General features: G+C 37.1%; 3 protein-coding genes and 1 pseudogene across 4 annotated transcripts; 2 read left to right on the top strand and 2 right to left on the bottom strand.

Moving 5' to 3' along the window:
• Nucleotides 1-1,921: 1,921 nt before the first annotated feature.
• Nucleotides 1,922-3,213, top strand: LOC126616214 (aquaporin TIP1-2-like). Its single transcript, XM_050284228.1, has 3 exons — nt 1,922-2,140; nt 2,379-2,629; nt 2,714-3,213. The coding sequence occupies exons 1-3, from the start codon at nt 2,008-2,010 to the stop codon at nt 3,086-3,088; spliced, it is 759 nt and encodes a 252-aa protein (XP_050140185.1). The 5' UTR covers nt 1,922-2,007; the 3' UTR covers nt 3,089-3,213.
• On the bottom strand, nt 3,041-4,756 carry LOC126616937 (uracil-DNA glycosylase, mitochondrial-like; annotated as a pseudogene).
• A 186-nt stretch (nt 4,757-4,942) lies between these two features.
• Nucleotides 4,943-10,079, bottom strand: LOC126616215 (uncharacterized). Of its 2 annotated transcripts, XM_050284229.1 has the most exons (10): nt 9,920-10,079; nt 9,765-9,835; nt 9,615-9,662; nt 9,401-9,486; nt 8,471-8,524; nt 8,317-8,384; nt 8,131-8,177; nt 7,922-8,019; nt 6,419-6,482; nt 4,943-6,052 (listed from the first exon to the last, which is right to left on the bottom strand). In XM_050284229.1, exons 1-10 carry the CDS (start codon nt 9,976-9,978, stop codon nt 5,910-5,912), a joined length of 738 nt encoding a protein of 245 aa, XP_050140186.1. In that variant the 5' UTR covers nt 9,979-10,079; the 3' UTR covers nt 4,943-5,909. The 2 variants fall into 2 exon arrangements, with proteins under 2 accessions (XP_050140186.1, XP_050140187.1); XM_050284230.1 differs by lacking the exons at nt 4,943-6,052; nt 6,419-6,482 and adding an exon at nt 6,791-7,169.
• A 1,593-nt stretch (nt 10,080-11,672) lies between these two features.
• Nucleotides 11,673-15,382, top strand: LOC126616936 (uncharacterized). The gene is made up of 6 exons (XM_050285052.1): nt 11,673-11,685; nt 11,974-12,055; nt 12,156-12,239; nt 12,687-12,778; nt 14,905-15,224; nt 15,303-15,382. Exons 1-6 carry the CDS (start codon nt 11,673-11,675, stop codon nt 15,357-15,359), a joined length of 648 nt encoding a protein of 215 aa, XP_050141009.1. The 3' UTR covers nt 15,360-15,382.
• Nucleotides 15,383-15,689: the final 307 nt, after the last annotated feature.

Raw genomic sequence — 15,689 nt, 5'->3', positions numbered from 1 at the left:
GCTTGAGATGTGGAAAAGAAAAATGTCCTAACATTTTGAATCTCATAACATGTGACACCATTTTATTTAATTTTTCAATATCGTGAACTTTGTTTATTTATAACAAGTAGCATATTGTTAATTAGGGATGAGTGTGGACTAGTTTTTTTTTTTGGGAAAAGAGTGTGGACTAGTTTAGATCTATACATACCAAATCAATCTAACATGCTGGTTCATGTTGATTTGATTTACGGCTCAAACTAGTAGTATAACCGAATCAAACTACTTTCATTTAGTGACCAATTTGGTGTTGAGAGATCAATCCTACATCAGAGAGATGAGAGACCTTGAATGTGCTTATAAAAGATTAGGCTGCTTTTTATATTGTCAATTGATTTTATAGTGGAATCACATGTAGAGGCGTGTTGAGAGGATCAAGGGGCGTGTTGAGAGAATCAATCTCACATAGGGGTTGCATGTGCTTATAGGTTGAACTACTCCTCACATTGTCAGTTAATGATGAAACCTCAACTTTGTTCATTTGGTTCTTCCATTTTTTTCTTCAGAAGCACTTAAACAAGTCTTCATATAAAATGGTCGAACCAAACAAACCAAACTGGTCACTAAATGAAGTGGTTAGATTCGGTTATACTACAAATCTTCATTTAAAATATTGTAATATTATCCCTGAACTTATCATTATAAACAACGAACAACAATGTTTGAATTGACCATTTGAAAATACAATTTCTTTTTGTTAATTAATCCTATGATGTAATTTGCTTATTTGCTACTCATTTATTAGATGACATTGACGGTTCGTCCTTTTCGTTTTAACAATGGATTAGGAGAAACCTAAATGGATAGGTGAGATGATAGCAAACAAATCATGTATATGCATACAAACAACCTAACCCTAAAGAATATACCGTTGTTAATTCCCCCGCGGCCCACAATTTCAATTTAATTTTTATAACCACATTAGTTTATATGATGATGAGATGCTTCGTTGTAAAGCATTTTGTTTGTTTATAATTTAGATATCTTCACATAAATGTTCCCATGAACTTGTTTATTTACAAGTAATTTCACTTTCTTTCAACAACTTTTGGGATAGAAAACAATCATTCCAACATATAGTTACATCATTTTCCCCTTAACCTTATACGTAATTCATGAAGTTTTCATACTGAGTGCATGACGTACCCTAAATTTGCATAACTTTTCGCTTTCTTGCTCAATAGTTCAAAAGTCTATGCCAATTTGCCTATAATTGCCATACCTTAGCTTTTTCGGATGATTTCTATCGAACAATTTGTTGTTATGGCAGTTATACTCTTGTCACATAGAAATTCTTAGAACATTGTCGTAAGTTAAAAAAAGACAAGTAGGAGCAATAATCTTCATTCGTCTTTAACTGAATTATGCAATGTGAATAACTGAATTATGCAACGATCACACATTTTGACCAATGCAATATTACTCTTAACAAATGAAAAATGAATTTAATCACTATAATTATGTTGGGAATTCCTTTTTGTTTGATGATTAGTGCATGATAAAAGACAATTGAAGCCAGCACCAACTAATCACACTTAGCCACAAATTATAAATAAAATAATATTGGCCGGTCTAAATTTACACGGATCATTGGGAGGACCCACAACCGCAATGACGCGAAGGCAAAACATTGGGCGGTGAATGTGATCAAACTTCTCCATCATTGCTGATCAGTCAAGCCTCCAAGTCACATCAGCCGTCCACGTGGCAAGATGGGAACAAATTGGAGGCCCGCCAACTAGCCCTCCCAGACAATGACAGGTGGCTGCCAATTGTACATGTCGTTGAATTTCAGATGTCACCGGATGGAAACCGACTATTCCGGTTACTCATCGTGTTAACGTTGTCATTAGGCACCCCTATATATAACTGTCACTATGACACTAACCAAAAGCACCCAGAGCAAAAGCAGCTTATTTTCCTCGTGACTGTCCGTCTAAAGGCTTTTTGATTAGGTCAAAGGTTCAAATGGCGATCAACAGAATTGCAGTGGGAAGTTCAGCTGAGTTTGGTCAGGCTGATGCTCTGAAAGCAGCTCTTGCTGAGTTCATCTCAGTCCTCATCTTTGTTTTTGCTGGTGAAGGGTCTGGCATGGCCTTCAGTAAGTCACCCTCTCCATTTCCCAATTCGGTTTACGTAACTTTCGTTCAAACACATCGTATATTATCAGATTGTAAATCCGGACTATATATTTCAAGCACGGATCTTACCGATTTGTGTTGAAGTCACATCTTTCATTTTCCACTCTGTTTTATGTAACATACTCTCAAACACATTATATTATTTAATTTTTATGTTGTAGTACGCATTGCTTAATTTTTTGTTTTCTGTTTTGGCAGACAAGCTCACTGACAGTGCATCAACCACACCGGCCGGCCTTGTAGCTGCTGCCCTAGCGCACGCCTTCGCCCTTTTTGTCGCCGTCTCAATCGCCGCAAACATCTCCGGCGGGCATGTCAACCCTGCCGTCACATTCGGTGCCTTCATTGGTGGCCACATCACTTTCGTCAGGACTATCTTGTACTGGATCGCCCAGTTGATCGGAGCCGTCGTTGCTTGCTTGCTCCTCAAGTTTGCGACCGGCGGATTGGTATGCCACTAACCCATCGTCCCTAATTAATACTTTCAATCGAAAACAACCAATTTTGTTAACATGTTAATTGATTTGATGCAGGAAACATCTGCTTTCTCCCTATCATCTGGCGTCAGTGTATGGAACGCTTTGGTCCTCGAAATTGTGATCACCTTCGGCTTGGTTTACACCGTGTACGCAACCGCCGTGGACCCCAAGAAGGGCAGCATCGGCACCATTGCACCCATTGCTATCGGTTTCATTGTTGGTGCCAACATCTTGGTTGCCGGTGCCTTTGACGGTGCATCCATGAACCCCGCAGTCTCCTTCGGCCCAGCTGTCGTCAGCTGGACATGGGACAACCACTGGGTCTACTGGCTCGGACCATTTATCGGCGCTGCCATTGCTGCCGTCGTCTACGAGCTCATCTTCATCGGCCCAGACACCCACGAGCAGCTCCCTACCGCAGACTACTAAGAAGTTTCAAGTTTTTTTTTTTCTTTTTGGTTTCAGTTCAAGTTGATGAAATGGGTGGTGTTTGGTAACGTTTTGTAATTTGGATGTTGTTAATTGTTGAATTTGATGTGGAAGTTGCATTGTTTTGTTTTCTGTTCATAATTGGTGTTCATTTTTTTTTTAAAAGGAAAGCAAATGAAAATGTTTTGAAAACTTTGAATTTTAATGATAAAGATAAAATAAAGGATAAAATTAATAATATAAAAATTAATTTTTAATATGAAAATGTGATTTTTCGTTAAAATGAATATGAGAGTTTTTCGTTAAAAATCTCATTTTTAAAAGAGAAAAAATGTTTTTGGTGTAATGGGGCATTCATACGTTTTCAACATTTAGTACATGAAGTTTTTTTCGTCCCATAATCATATCTAAAGTGTATTTTGAAACAATCTCATACATCCATTTTTTTCGTCCCATAATCATAACTAAAATGTATTTTGAAATAGTCTCATACATAAAGGATAAAATGAATAGTATAAAAATTGATTTTTAATATGAAAATGTAATTTTTCGTTAAAAATCTCATTTTTAAAAGAGAAAAAATGTTTTTGGTGTAAAGGGGCATTTATACATTTTCAACATTTAGTGCATGAATTTTTTTTCGTCCCATAATCATATCTAAAGTGTATTTTGAAACAGTCTCATACATCCGTTTTTTTCGTCCCATAATCATACCTAAAGTGTATTTTGAAATAGTTTCATACATCCGTTAATTAGGTTGTTAAATCAGACATAACGCCCACATGAACAATGATTGGTACTACGTGTTAATATGGGCCCACATGAATATTAAAAAATTAAAAATTAAAAAAATTAAAAAAAAAAATCTGGGAGTCGTGCCTCACCCTTCCCGACGCCCTCCCTCCTCTTCCCTACCCCACCGCCATGAGATGGAATTGAACAGCCAAGATCTTTGTTCAGTTCCTTGATTATATTAACCAGACTTGAGGGGACCTTGACACCCTCAGGAACAGAGAAAGAGAGACCCATGGCTTGACCCGGACCGTGATACGGGTCCTGACCCAGGATGACAGCCTTGACCCTGTCGAAAGAGTTGGAGTTGAGGGCGTTGAAGATCTGGGAGGATATATGGGAACGCCGCCGCAGAGTTCACTCTCAACGAACTTAGAGAGGGTCTTGGCGTAGGGTTTCTGAAGCTCCGACGGCAACGCTTCCAGCCACGTCTCCTCCACCAACAGCTCCTCCAGTTTCACTCCTTCGCCTAATTAGTAATTATCCGGACCCCAAATTAATTATTAATGTAGCGAAATTTGATTTAACTAATTAAATACATTTGGACTTGGAATAGGAGACTCTGTCGGAGCAGCTGGAGAGGTTGCGTCTGGCTTTGGCGAGCAGCTTTTGGAATTCGATGCGTGACTTCTGCTGGGCGGTGAGGTCGGTGGAGGCGGCGGAGGAAGAGTCATTGTTGGTGGTAGACGAGAGTGAGTGGTCGGCACTTGCGGTGGAATCGGATTTGAAGCGTTTGGCGGAGGGAACGATGGCAGGTGGGAAGAGATCGAATAGGGTTTTGTATTTCTTGGTGGCCCAGATTTTAATTTTAATTTTAATTTTTTTTTTAATTTTTTTAATATTCACCTGGGCCTCATATTGATATGTAACGTTTAGTCATTATTCATGTGAGTGTCACGTTATCAGTTAACGGCTGATTTAACAGCCAGACTAATAGATGTATGAGACTGTCTTAAAATTAACACTTTAGGTACGAACGACTCTGAGACGAAAAAAATTTCATGTACCAAATGTTGAAAACCACGAAACTTGAGTTTAGTAAACTGATATTAACCCAATTAATTAAGTATAAATAAGTCAGCTAATTATTAAATTAAGAGATAATCTGGTTGCTATATCATGCCAAAACATGCAACGAAATGGCTAACCACAACTGAGGCACATAGGCCCTAGAATACATGCCGGCCTCTTTGGACAACAAAGATGGATGTGCCGGCAGCATATGCTCTAGGCAGTGGGGAGCTACTCTTATGATTCGAGTACACTGTTATTGCAACATTCCATGATACAATGTTATATGCAGAAAGTCCTGCTCATCGCTGTGATGTTTGCCATATATCTCGTGTGGTGGAAAAACTCTTAATAATACCCTTGTAGTTACATTCCTTAGCATATCAAAATCGGACTTTCATTCAAACTTCCTCCATTTTGGACAAATGTGTGCATCACTTGTAAGAGTAAAATACGGGCTTCCGAGTCTGCTTCAAGCGTCAAATAGACTTCAATGCCTTAAAATGACATTTCCTCACACCCCAAATTACTTTTCCCATATCCTTTTTATTTTTCGTAATATTTTTTTTTTATATTCTACGCACCACTAACACCTGATAGAAAAATATGAAAAAATTAAAAGGATGTAGGAGAAGTAATAGGAAGTGTGAATATAATCTCTCTAGCAAATTTAGTTAGGATATAGATTTACAATTCGATTTTAACTGAGATTGATAACGAGCTTAATTACAAGGGTAACGTTGAAGAGTTTTTTCAACGACATTTACATGATGTTGATGCACAATTTGGCCACAAAAGCCAAATATAAAAATACCAACATTTGGCCATTTTGTGGTCTATAAATAAATACACACAAACACAGAGTGGGTTTTGAGTCAGAAAAGCAGCACATGGGTGAGTGACTATAATCCACCGTATAACCTGCAAGCCAAAGGACTCAACAGGAAGCTCGGAGAAAAGAGACACAGCCACTTGTCCTATTACACCAACTACAACAATGGCAACCAATAATTAAAATCTAATGTCGACAACAAGACGACATCAGATATTGAAAGAAACCAGGGACTTGGTACAGTAAAAAAAAGAGAGGAGGGGAACAGTAACTGCTCAAAGTATTGTGGAAAAAGGTAACTGAGATTGTGTCGTTGAGCATATAATGGCCTGTGGAAAAGGAGCAATTATATTATCTTCCATGGAAGCTGACAGAAAGCTGTTGATGCACAAAATTGGATCGACGGGATTAAGATGGTGAAATTACAATCATACAAATGACACGAGTGTTTACATGGTTCACTCCAAATACGTCCATGTTTGTTTGTAGCATGCGTTTACATAATGTGCACAGTGAAAATGTTTGTGTGTGTATGTGTGTGTGTTTGTGAGAGTGTGAGAGAGAGAGAGCAGTACACTTCGAGATGCTAATCAAAGAGGCGCCACTTTAACTATGTAGAAGCTAGGGTGAACTACGCACATAGACAAAGCTTTAGAGGACCTTAATAGAAATGTACAGTTAGATTAAAAGCATACCTGCTAGTTGGCATCCGGTCCTTGGTACCGGTTCTATCTGGTCCAAACATCCATAGCCAGGGACCTTGATCGCAGTAGCGAAAGACAAGGAAGAAGTGGTAGAGGAATTGAACATGTATCACGAGTAGTTAGTTTTGCATACATTTAAAACAATACTTAGGATGGACCACAGATAGAACTTTAACTAGAAAACAGATGAGACTCCATCCACATGAGGTGCAAAAATACCCGTCTCTCAAAAGACATCTGTTTCAGCCACTAGATTACACTTTTGTGTAGAAGGATCAGAACTTCAGTGTATAATTCCACTACTACATGCATCACAAATCCAACACATTGTGCCAAAATATCACTTACTTCCAACAACTAATATCATCAATGAAACGATTGCATAATAGATCAAATTCATAACCAGTATACTATTAAAGTATCATCGGGAAAGAATTGACAACATTGATCGGGCATCTAAAATAGATGGGAGAGACAAGTTTAGACTTCGATAATTACATAGTGGGAAATGGAGAATGAAGCAAGAATCCACGGCGAGTATTTTACTAAAATCCAATACATGCCTCTCTTTATCTAGTTTTGAATCCTAAATCACCAGCAACTGGCAAATAATTGGTATCAAGGACCAAATGGTCCTTCACCTTTTCTTCTTCTTGGGGTGCTTACCCAGTTTTGATCGGCGTTGCTTGAACATATGCAGGTAAAGTTTCAAGCAGAGGAATGGGTAGCAGACAAGCAAAACCTGAATTAAGAAGATTCCAATGATATTAATCACAACGGTAAAAGCTAACAATATCTGAAACATTAGTTAAGGCGTTAGAAAAGAGCAGAAGTTTCCCCTTGTTGCATGGCTTCTGAATGTGTGCATTGAAGACTAAAAACATTTATTGAAGGAACCACATGGAAGATTTAAAGAGTAATATATTTATAGAGGCGCATTGGAGGACCAAGAAAACCAGGGCACTTTTCCTGGACAGACCTGACACTGAAAGGGCTTGGCAATACGAACTTTGAAATGGGAGATCCTACGATGACTTCGTATTTTCTTTCTTTCATGGGGAGCTTTGATAAATAAATAGATATCCTAGTAGTGCAACTCCAAACCAAAACCAGGCTTCAAATTGGGGTTCACCCCAAAACCTCCAAGAAAGTAGCAAATAGTTTCTGAATCCATAATTTCTCAGTTAACAAGGAAGCGCAATAACAATGTGCACTAAGCGTAAATGCACAGGAAATAAGGTAAGTTATGCAAAAATTTGAAGCTCACTTCAGTTTAGATATCCCAACAAAACCATAATAATTGAACCCCAACCACATCCAAGCAGAGCAGAAAAACTACGAAATTATCCTCAGCTACTACAAATTGCCTTAGACTTGAAGGCTTAATGCATGTTAATAAAAAAAATTCCTAAGTGCATATTTTATCAGCAAAATGCCTAATTAGAAAAGTGGAAAGAAGCAACATATCATGGTGGAAAGAAAATCAGAACATACCCTCAGAAAGTTATAATAGCTGAAGGAGAGGCCAGCGGGGAAATCTGGGGAGAGGCTCTTCTTCTTTATAAAAGGAAGTGCTTGGTACATAAGCCAGGCTGCATGGTAATCACCGACCATTTACAGAAAGAAATCAACGGAGAAGGGGAGGGGGACTTGTACATGCAGCCAAAAATTGAAACCCAAGACTAATGAAACTATGAACTTACTTTCACCAGCCATCCCTGGAGGATACAAGACAATGAATGCAGTGTACCTAGTGGAAACCAAAAGTATTATAATTGCAAACGAAAATCCTCTTCTGCTTGAATTGTAATGTTTAGTTAAGTGTTATTGTAAGTATTTGCTTGTATGCGAACTTTTGAATTTATCATCATAATGAGAAAGAGTAGAACCTGAGATAGGTAATCCAAGATGGACAGCTCCCTGTGCAATTAAAAGCATAATGTGGATACCTAATAACCTGCATACAGGTTTGTGATCATAGTTTGACATACGCTATTTAGTTAAACAAATTTTGATTGCATTATAATGATTAAACCAAATTACCTCACTTAGGCTCCAAGCAACAAAAGTTATGAAGACTGATGGCGACTCCTGGACCTACAAAATGCTCAAAACAATGGTCCTCAATTAGTTGTGAACAATGAGCAAACCTCATAAATGTTCATATTGTGACAAGAACAAAGCACTTCTGCAGGGACTACAGAATTTAGGATTTCTCTTTGTGCAATTTTTCTCAAGTGAAGCTGTATCTGACTACATCGCATGCTAAAATTGATTGAGCAAGTATCTGCAGATTCAACCTTATAAACTATAGCTCTAGAAAGTACGAGTGGCCACAAGTTAGATTTGTAGGCTTTTAACCAGAAATATATTTTGTATTTTATTACCCTATTTTTGCAACCCTAGTTCTTAAAGGTATATATGGAACATTAGAGCCTGGACATCAGGATGTGTGAAAGCTCGTGCAGAAGTTTCTCTACAGAGACTACACTGCCAGTGAGGTTGGGGTACATTCAGTGTTCTTGATTGAATGCAAGGGAAAAGAAAAAATTATACTTTCACGAGGAAGAACCTATACATTCTTCATCGTGATACTTTTCTCCATTCAAATCATGGTCACTGGATTACCCCAGTTTGGGGTGAACCGCATAAAGCATACTGGTTCCAAGTACATATGTGATTGATCTTTACTTAGTATCCTTAATTTATCTTATCTAGCAATTTTATTTGATTCGAGAACTTGGGATGGGGATCTTGAAAGCCCTACGAACAAATATCCATATATGCATTCAAGTTCATGCTTAATATACCATTGTCCCATTGCAAACATGCATCCCCTTATCACTCTCACCATGCAATATATTCACAGAAAGCTCATCTTATCTCAAATAATCTAACCCATAAATTTTTTAGTGCTTAAACTGAAATTAAAACAGCCAACAGATAAAAAGGAGAGAAAGAAAAGAAGAAAACCTCATGGGTTTGCCGCACAACGTACAGAAAATGCGCCCTTCCTGCCCATTGCATCAGAGGAAACACCACTCCACTCGGCACCAGACCTCAATTTTCAAAACACATATAAACACAGAACCCATAATCTTAACAAAATTACAAAAATAAACCTTATATAAATATTGGGTTTTTCTTCTTTGAACACAAAAAAAAAAAGGTCTTTCAGAAAACCCACCAATGGCTCCGTGTATAACTTCCAAGAACTGAACCATTTGGAGCAAATCTGCAGCAAAAAAATGTAAACCCAACACTTCATTAAAAAACAATTTCTTTGTTTAATTTAATCAGAATTTCAGAATTTGAAAAAATAGAACTAAATACTGACAGATAAGGTGTCCAGCAGAAGCGTAGGCGCCATTGACGGCGCTGCTCAAGCTTAGAGAGAGACAAACTGCCCTGCAATGAGAGAACTTTGATATGAATTTGAAAAAAAATCTGACAATTTGGGGAGGTGGGTTTTGAGTGTTGAGGGGGTTTTACCATGCAGCAGCCTGAAGAGAGTTGTAAGCCAAGAGATAGAGATTGGATAGCCTTGCCATTTCTGGCTTTCCGATTTTCAACGGTTGGACTAAGAAATCCAGGCGACTCGGCGGGTTAATGGTGGTAGTTGGGGACCCCTTGGATTGGGCCCAAGTGGGTCAGGGGATATTTATTGACTTTCAGCAACTATGGTTTGGTATGGGCTGGACTCTCATTTATGACTTCAAATTACTTTTGAAATTTTTGCTTTCACAATTTTGTTCATGTTTTCACGCGAGCAACATGCAAGCCACTTAAGAGTATATTTCCCGTTAACCCCTAAACCCTTTAAAAAAAAGGGAATCATAATCAAACATTTTTGATACTGTTCACTTTTAATGTTAAAGATATTTTTACCTTGAAAAGTCACTCCTGATACTATTCACTTATACCTTTATTTTATTATTTTTATTAAAATAAAATTTTTTTAGGACTTTTCGTTAGTTTTCCTTTAAAAAAAAGGGGTTTTCTATACCTTAAAAATAGAAACCCAACATCAACGATTCTCCCAACACCGACGGTATAGACCTGCACCGGCTGTTGCATTTTTTCATATAAATTGAAGCATGCAGTTATGAATACTAGGATACTAGATGAGTATTTGTTTGCAAAACTAACCATATTTAGGGCTCGTTTGAAATTGTTTTTAGAATTGCTGAAAATGCTATGAGGTTGCCGACATGTTTATTATCCGGCCTCTTCAGCTCTGCATCTCCCCTTCGCAACCTTCATCATCATCCTCTTCCGTGTAGCAGCTCTGCATCTCCCCTTCGCAACCTTCCTCCTCATCCTATTCCGTGTAGCATCTTCAGCTCTGCATCTCCATTCGAGGTTCAATCTGTTTTTGTGTAGCCTCTCGGTCTCTCTTTCTTTGTAAAATAAAAAAATTGCTTCCAGGAGGTCCTAATTTTGATGTAAATTTGAAGTGGCATTATTATTCTTTTCTGATTTGCTTGTTTCGATTTCATTAACACCCAGTTAATATGCAAAACATTTGTAATTTCCACTACCTGTTTTGGTTTTCTTTGGTTGGTTCGATCTGCTTTGGTCCTTGCATATTATTCAACACATTTGTAATTTCCACTACCTGTTGCTCGACTTTATCCTTCCATGTCATTAATTCCTCAAAATTGTCATGTAGAAAAGAAAAGAAGATGGAATTTCATCATAACCAAACTGCAGTAAACATACGCGATAGAACACATACTTCTTGTCCAATAGTAGATGGATTTTGCAAAACATGACAGAACAATTTACTGAGATTTCCATTTTATATACATGCATACCCTTCCAAGAACCTAAAATCACTTTCAAGCTTTGCTTAGACTGAGCTTTCCATTTTGCCAAATCCTCGAGCCTCTTCTGATTCTGCTAAATTTCTTTGTATTTTGTAGTGCTTCGATTTCTTTGTATTCTTTTGAAGGTCTCAAAACATTCAGCACTCCGGAACTACTGATGCACCACATTATTGGTATCTGTAATGCCATTAAATTAGATTATTTGCTTCTATCTCATTCCACTGTCTTGGAGTATGTTGTGCTTTCACTTCAATCAGTATGATGCTTTATCAAAAACTTAATAAAGGTTTGTTATCTATAACAGGCTTATCAAGAGTCAACCAAAGAAAAGCGGCGTGCTCAAATTGCTCAAGATTTCACTCCATCTCCCTTCTATAATTGAACTTTTTATTATTTCCAGTAGGTTTTTAATCTCAATGAACACATCAGGTATTCTCTCCTCTATCATTAGAGATAAAATTTATCACTGAAGGAACATAATTACCAGAAGAAAAAAAAATGCACAATTTGGATTGGCTTCAATCTTCAGATAACGGTTCAATTCATAGTTTGGGGAGAAAAAGTTTGATATGCTTGCTGTCTGAAGACTTCTAAGAACTGAAATATGCTCGTATGGTCATAAAATGGCATAATGCATAAGAAAAGCAAAGATTTCTTGTTACTAAATTTTATGTTCAGCATTTCCTTTGATTTATTTTTTATTGTTCCTGTTTATAGATTTAGACCAGGCCCTAGGTATGGAAAGTTTAAATGTGAGATACAGTCAGAGGTGTCAGATTTTGAAATCTGACAAAAAAATGTAGATAACAAAGGAAAAAATCTTAGTAGTTGTTATTGAATTTTATTCTTTGAAATTTCTGTTGTCTTTGACGAGTTATATTTTCTTTTGAATTTCTCAGCACTTGCTGCGAAAGTTATTGTGGTGCCACCATCAAGATTGACGGCTTTAATTGGTCAGGCTCTAAAGTGGCAGCAGCACCAAGGTGAACTTTTGCATATGTTATTTTGTTTTGTTTGTTATTTGGTATGAGGTTCTCTTTGAAAATTATCCTCTTATGGATATGTTGCTTATTGTTTATTTGTCCTTTACTATTTTTCCCTCCCTCCCTTCTATTTTCTTCATTTCCATAGATGGGTACTTTTTATTTGTTATATATACCCCTTATGGCTGTAAAATTCATATTCACTTTTATGCATGGTGAATTTTTAGTGCCATTGAAACCAAGTTTTATCTGTCCACAAGAAGTTTTCTCCATATATGTTAAGTGAGGAAACAGAGATTTTTCGGCATTTTACCATTCCATGGACCAGTTGCATGAATCAGATGGAATCCTATGTATATATCCATGTAATATTTACGTTGTGGGATTGTACTTTCTCAATATTACATTCCTTAGATTTGCTTGTTTTGATTTCTTTGTATTTTGTAGTGCTTTGATCTGCCCAATACTGCATCTACAACCAAAGACCCGCCTCTATTTATCTGCTTCTATTCCCCTATTGAGCAGTACTGCATTAAGAGGTATCTCTATCTGGATTCATTTTTTCAGTGTTCAAGTTTCGATTTTTATGTGTTAAAATCTATAAATCTAATGTCTTGGGGTTCTGTTGGATTGTATTGGGTTACATGTTTTGGATTTTCCTCTGTTGGATTGTGTTATGTGTTATTTTTTTAAAAGCCAAATTAAATTGCTTCTATTTTCAAGAACCACTCCCATCATATCTTGAATATGGACACAGACAAATGCAAGGATAGAAGGAAGAAAAAAAAAAACTCAACATATATATCATTCATGTTGCAGCTTTCCAACTTAGCGGTGAAAATTGTTGTAAGTAGGGTCAATGCTGGACCACATGTGGAAATAATTTTGGGTGTTGGTTTGGGGTTTAATGTAAAGAGAATAAAATACGGTTTAGTTCACAATTCCAAAATAAAAAATTTGCACATGAGTTTCTGTTTCAATTCAACCAAATTTGGAGTAAAACTCTTATCATTAATTTTACCAAGTCCAAGTATCTAAAATGAATTTAGCGTATGTTGATGCCCCACTCATTCATGTGTTGTTTTTTTTTTGCATGTGAAGGTATGGATGAATATGAGACTCAATTCTTTGTTCTTTTGAACGTTTGGATTATAATGGCACAAGTCTTTACTATGAATGCACAATTGTTAAGGTATAGACAGCAACAAAGGAGACAACGGGAAATAGCTAGTTTAGAGCAGAGGACATTTGTTAGACTTCATGTTAGGAGAGAGGAAATAAATCGTATCACGCAATTGAGTGATACTAACTATTTGTGGGAGCTGCGAATAGATAGGAATGCATTTGCAGTTTTATGTGATTTACTACAAACTCGTGGTGGATTGGTAGATGATGGTCATGTTACAATAGATGAGCAAGTAACTACTTTTGTTAACATATTAGCCCACCACAATGAAAATAGGTCAATGCAAGTTAGATTCATTAGGTCTGGTGAAACTATTAGTCGGTATATCCGCAGAGTATTGCGTGCATTGCTCAGTTTGCAAGATGTGTTATTTGGAAAACCAACCCCTATCCTAGAGGATTGCACGGAATCGAGATGGAAATGCTTTAAGGTAATCATCATAGTAAAATCATTAATAACATTATTATTTGTAGTTGCTAATTAATATAAGTTTTTCTTTTGTCTAGGGTTGCTTAAGAGCGATAGATGGAACATACATATAGGTCACTATGCTTGATGTCGATAGACCAAGATATAGAACAAGGAAGGGTCATATAGCAACTAATATGTTAGGCGTATGCACACACGACCTCAAATTCGTATATGTGTTATTCGGTTGGGAGGGATCAACTACTAATTCGAGAGTTCTTGGTGACGCTGTTACTAGAGCTAATGGCCTTAAGGTCCCAACTAGTAAGATAGACAAGTACCTAGTATTTTTCCTTACCTTTGTTGGCCAACAACTAAAATTTATTATCAACTAATATAGGTACATACTATTTGGTTGATTCCGAATATACGAATGGTGAGGGTTTTCTGGCACCGTATAGAGGCACTAGATACCATGTGCAAGAGTGGGAAGATAATTCATGTGCACCTAGGAATCATGAAGAATATTTTAATATGAAACACTCATGTACTAGGAATGTCATTGAAAGATGTTTTGGCCTCCTCAAACGACATTGGGCTATCTTAAGAAGTTCTTCCCACTATCCAATCAAGATTTAGGGACGAATGATCACCGCATGTAGTTTACTTCATAATTTTATCAGAATGTATATGGCGGTTGATCCTGAGGAAAATGCAAGGCTTGCATTTGATGAATTACCTATAGGGGAAGATTTACTAGAAGTATTAGCCTACATTGAAACCGTTGAGTCAAGCCAGATATGGACTCAATGGAGGGAAGATCTTGCAAGAGAAATATATGATGAGTGGAGAGGAATGAGGGCTTGAAAAATTGGTTGATATGGTAGTTGTTGTAATTGTCTTTTATTGAGATGTGGACTCAATGTAGTTGTAATTGGCTTGAAAATTCGTAACATCAAGACTATTGAGATGTTTTTTATTATAATGTGGTAATTGGGAGTTATTTGGATGTTATGGCTTCTTTGATAATTTTATTTGTGTTACATATGTAATATATGGCTTCTTTGATAGATTATATGGCCACCTCACGTAATTGGATTGATCATGAGGAGAATGTACAACTTACCATCCTCGAGGAGATGGTTGCTGATGGTGTTAGGTGTGAGACCGGCAGTTTTAAGGCTGATACTTTTGTAATGGTTGCCTCCAAGATGAGGGAACAGATTCCTGACATTAATATAGAGCCGAAGCATATACAAAACAAATTGAAGCGTCTAAAAGAAAAGTATTCATATGCATATGACATGATGAATACATCTGGATTTGGTTGGGATGATGAGAAAAAATGTGTTGTTGTGGATAGTGACGAAATACTACAGGAGTGGGTGAAGGTAAATTTTGTTTCTTATTCTTTATCAATTAGTTGCTTTGAAAGTTTTAACCTTGATTTCTTTGGGTTCTTATTGTAGAAACATCCCAATGCATCTTGCAAACCAAATAAGTCATTCCCATTGTATCCACGGTAATGTACAGTGTTTGGGAGAGATCGAGCCATGGGTAATATGGCTGAATCAGCAACAGATGCAATCGAAAATATGGGTTTGGAAAGTGAGGATTGTGAGACTTCCGAGATGCCTCCGCCTTCACCTACCCTATCTCATTCTGTTGCTACATCTAGTGCATCTCAACCTGTTAGGATGAGGAAGAGGAGTAGGAATGATGGTGATGCAAATATTGTATATGTGATCAGTGAATGTTGGAATAAAACTGTTACTGAAATGAAGAAATTAGGTGAAAATTTTACTTTCAGGGAAGCGAAAGCTAGACTATCTTCTGAGCTTCAGGCCATGGGTCTC

This window comes from Malus sylvestris, chromosome 3 (assembly GCF_916048215.2).
Source record: "Malus sylvestris chromosome 3, drMalSylv7.2, whole genome shotgun sequence".
NCBI classification, from domain to species: Eukaryota; Viridiplantae; Streptophyta; class Magnoliopsida; order Rosales; family Rosaceae; genus Malus; species Malus sylvestris.
The sequence above is the reverse complement of the archived record's forward strand: the minus strand, read 5'-3'. Positions and strand labels throughout refer to the sequence as shown.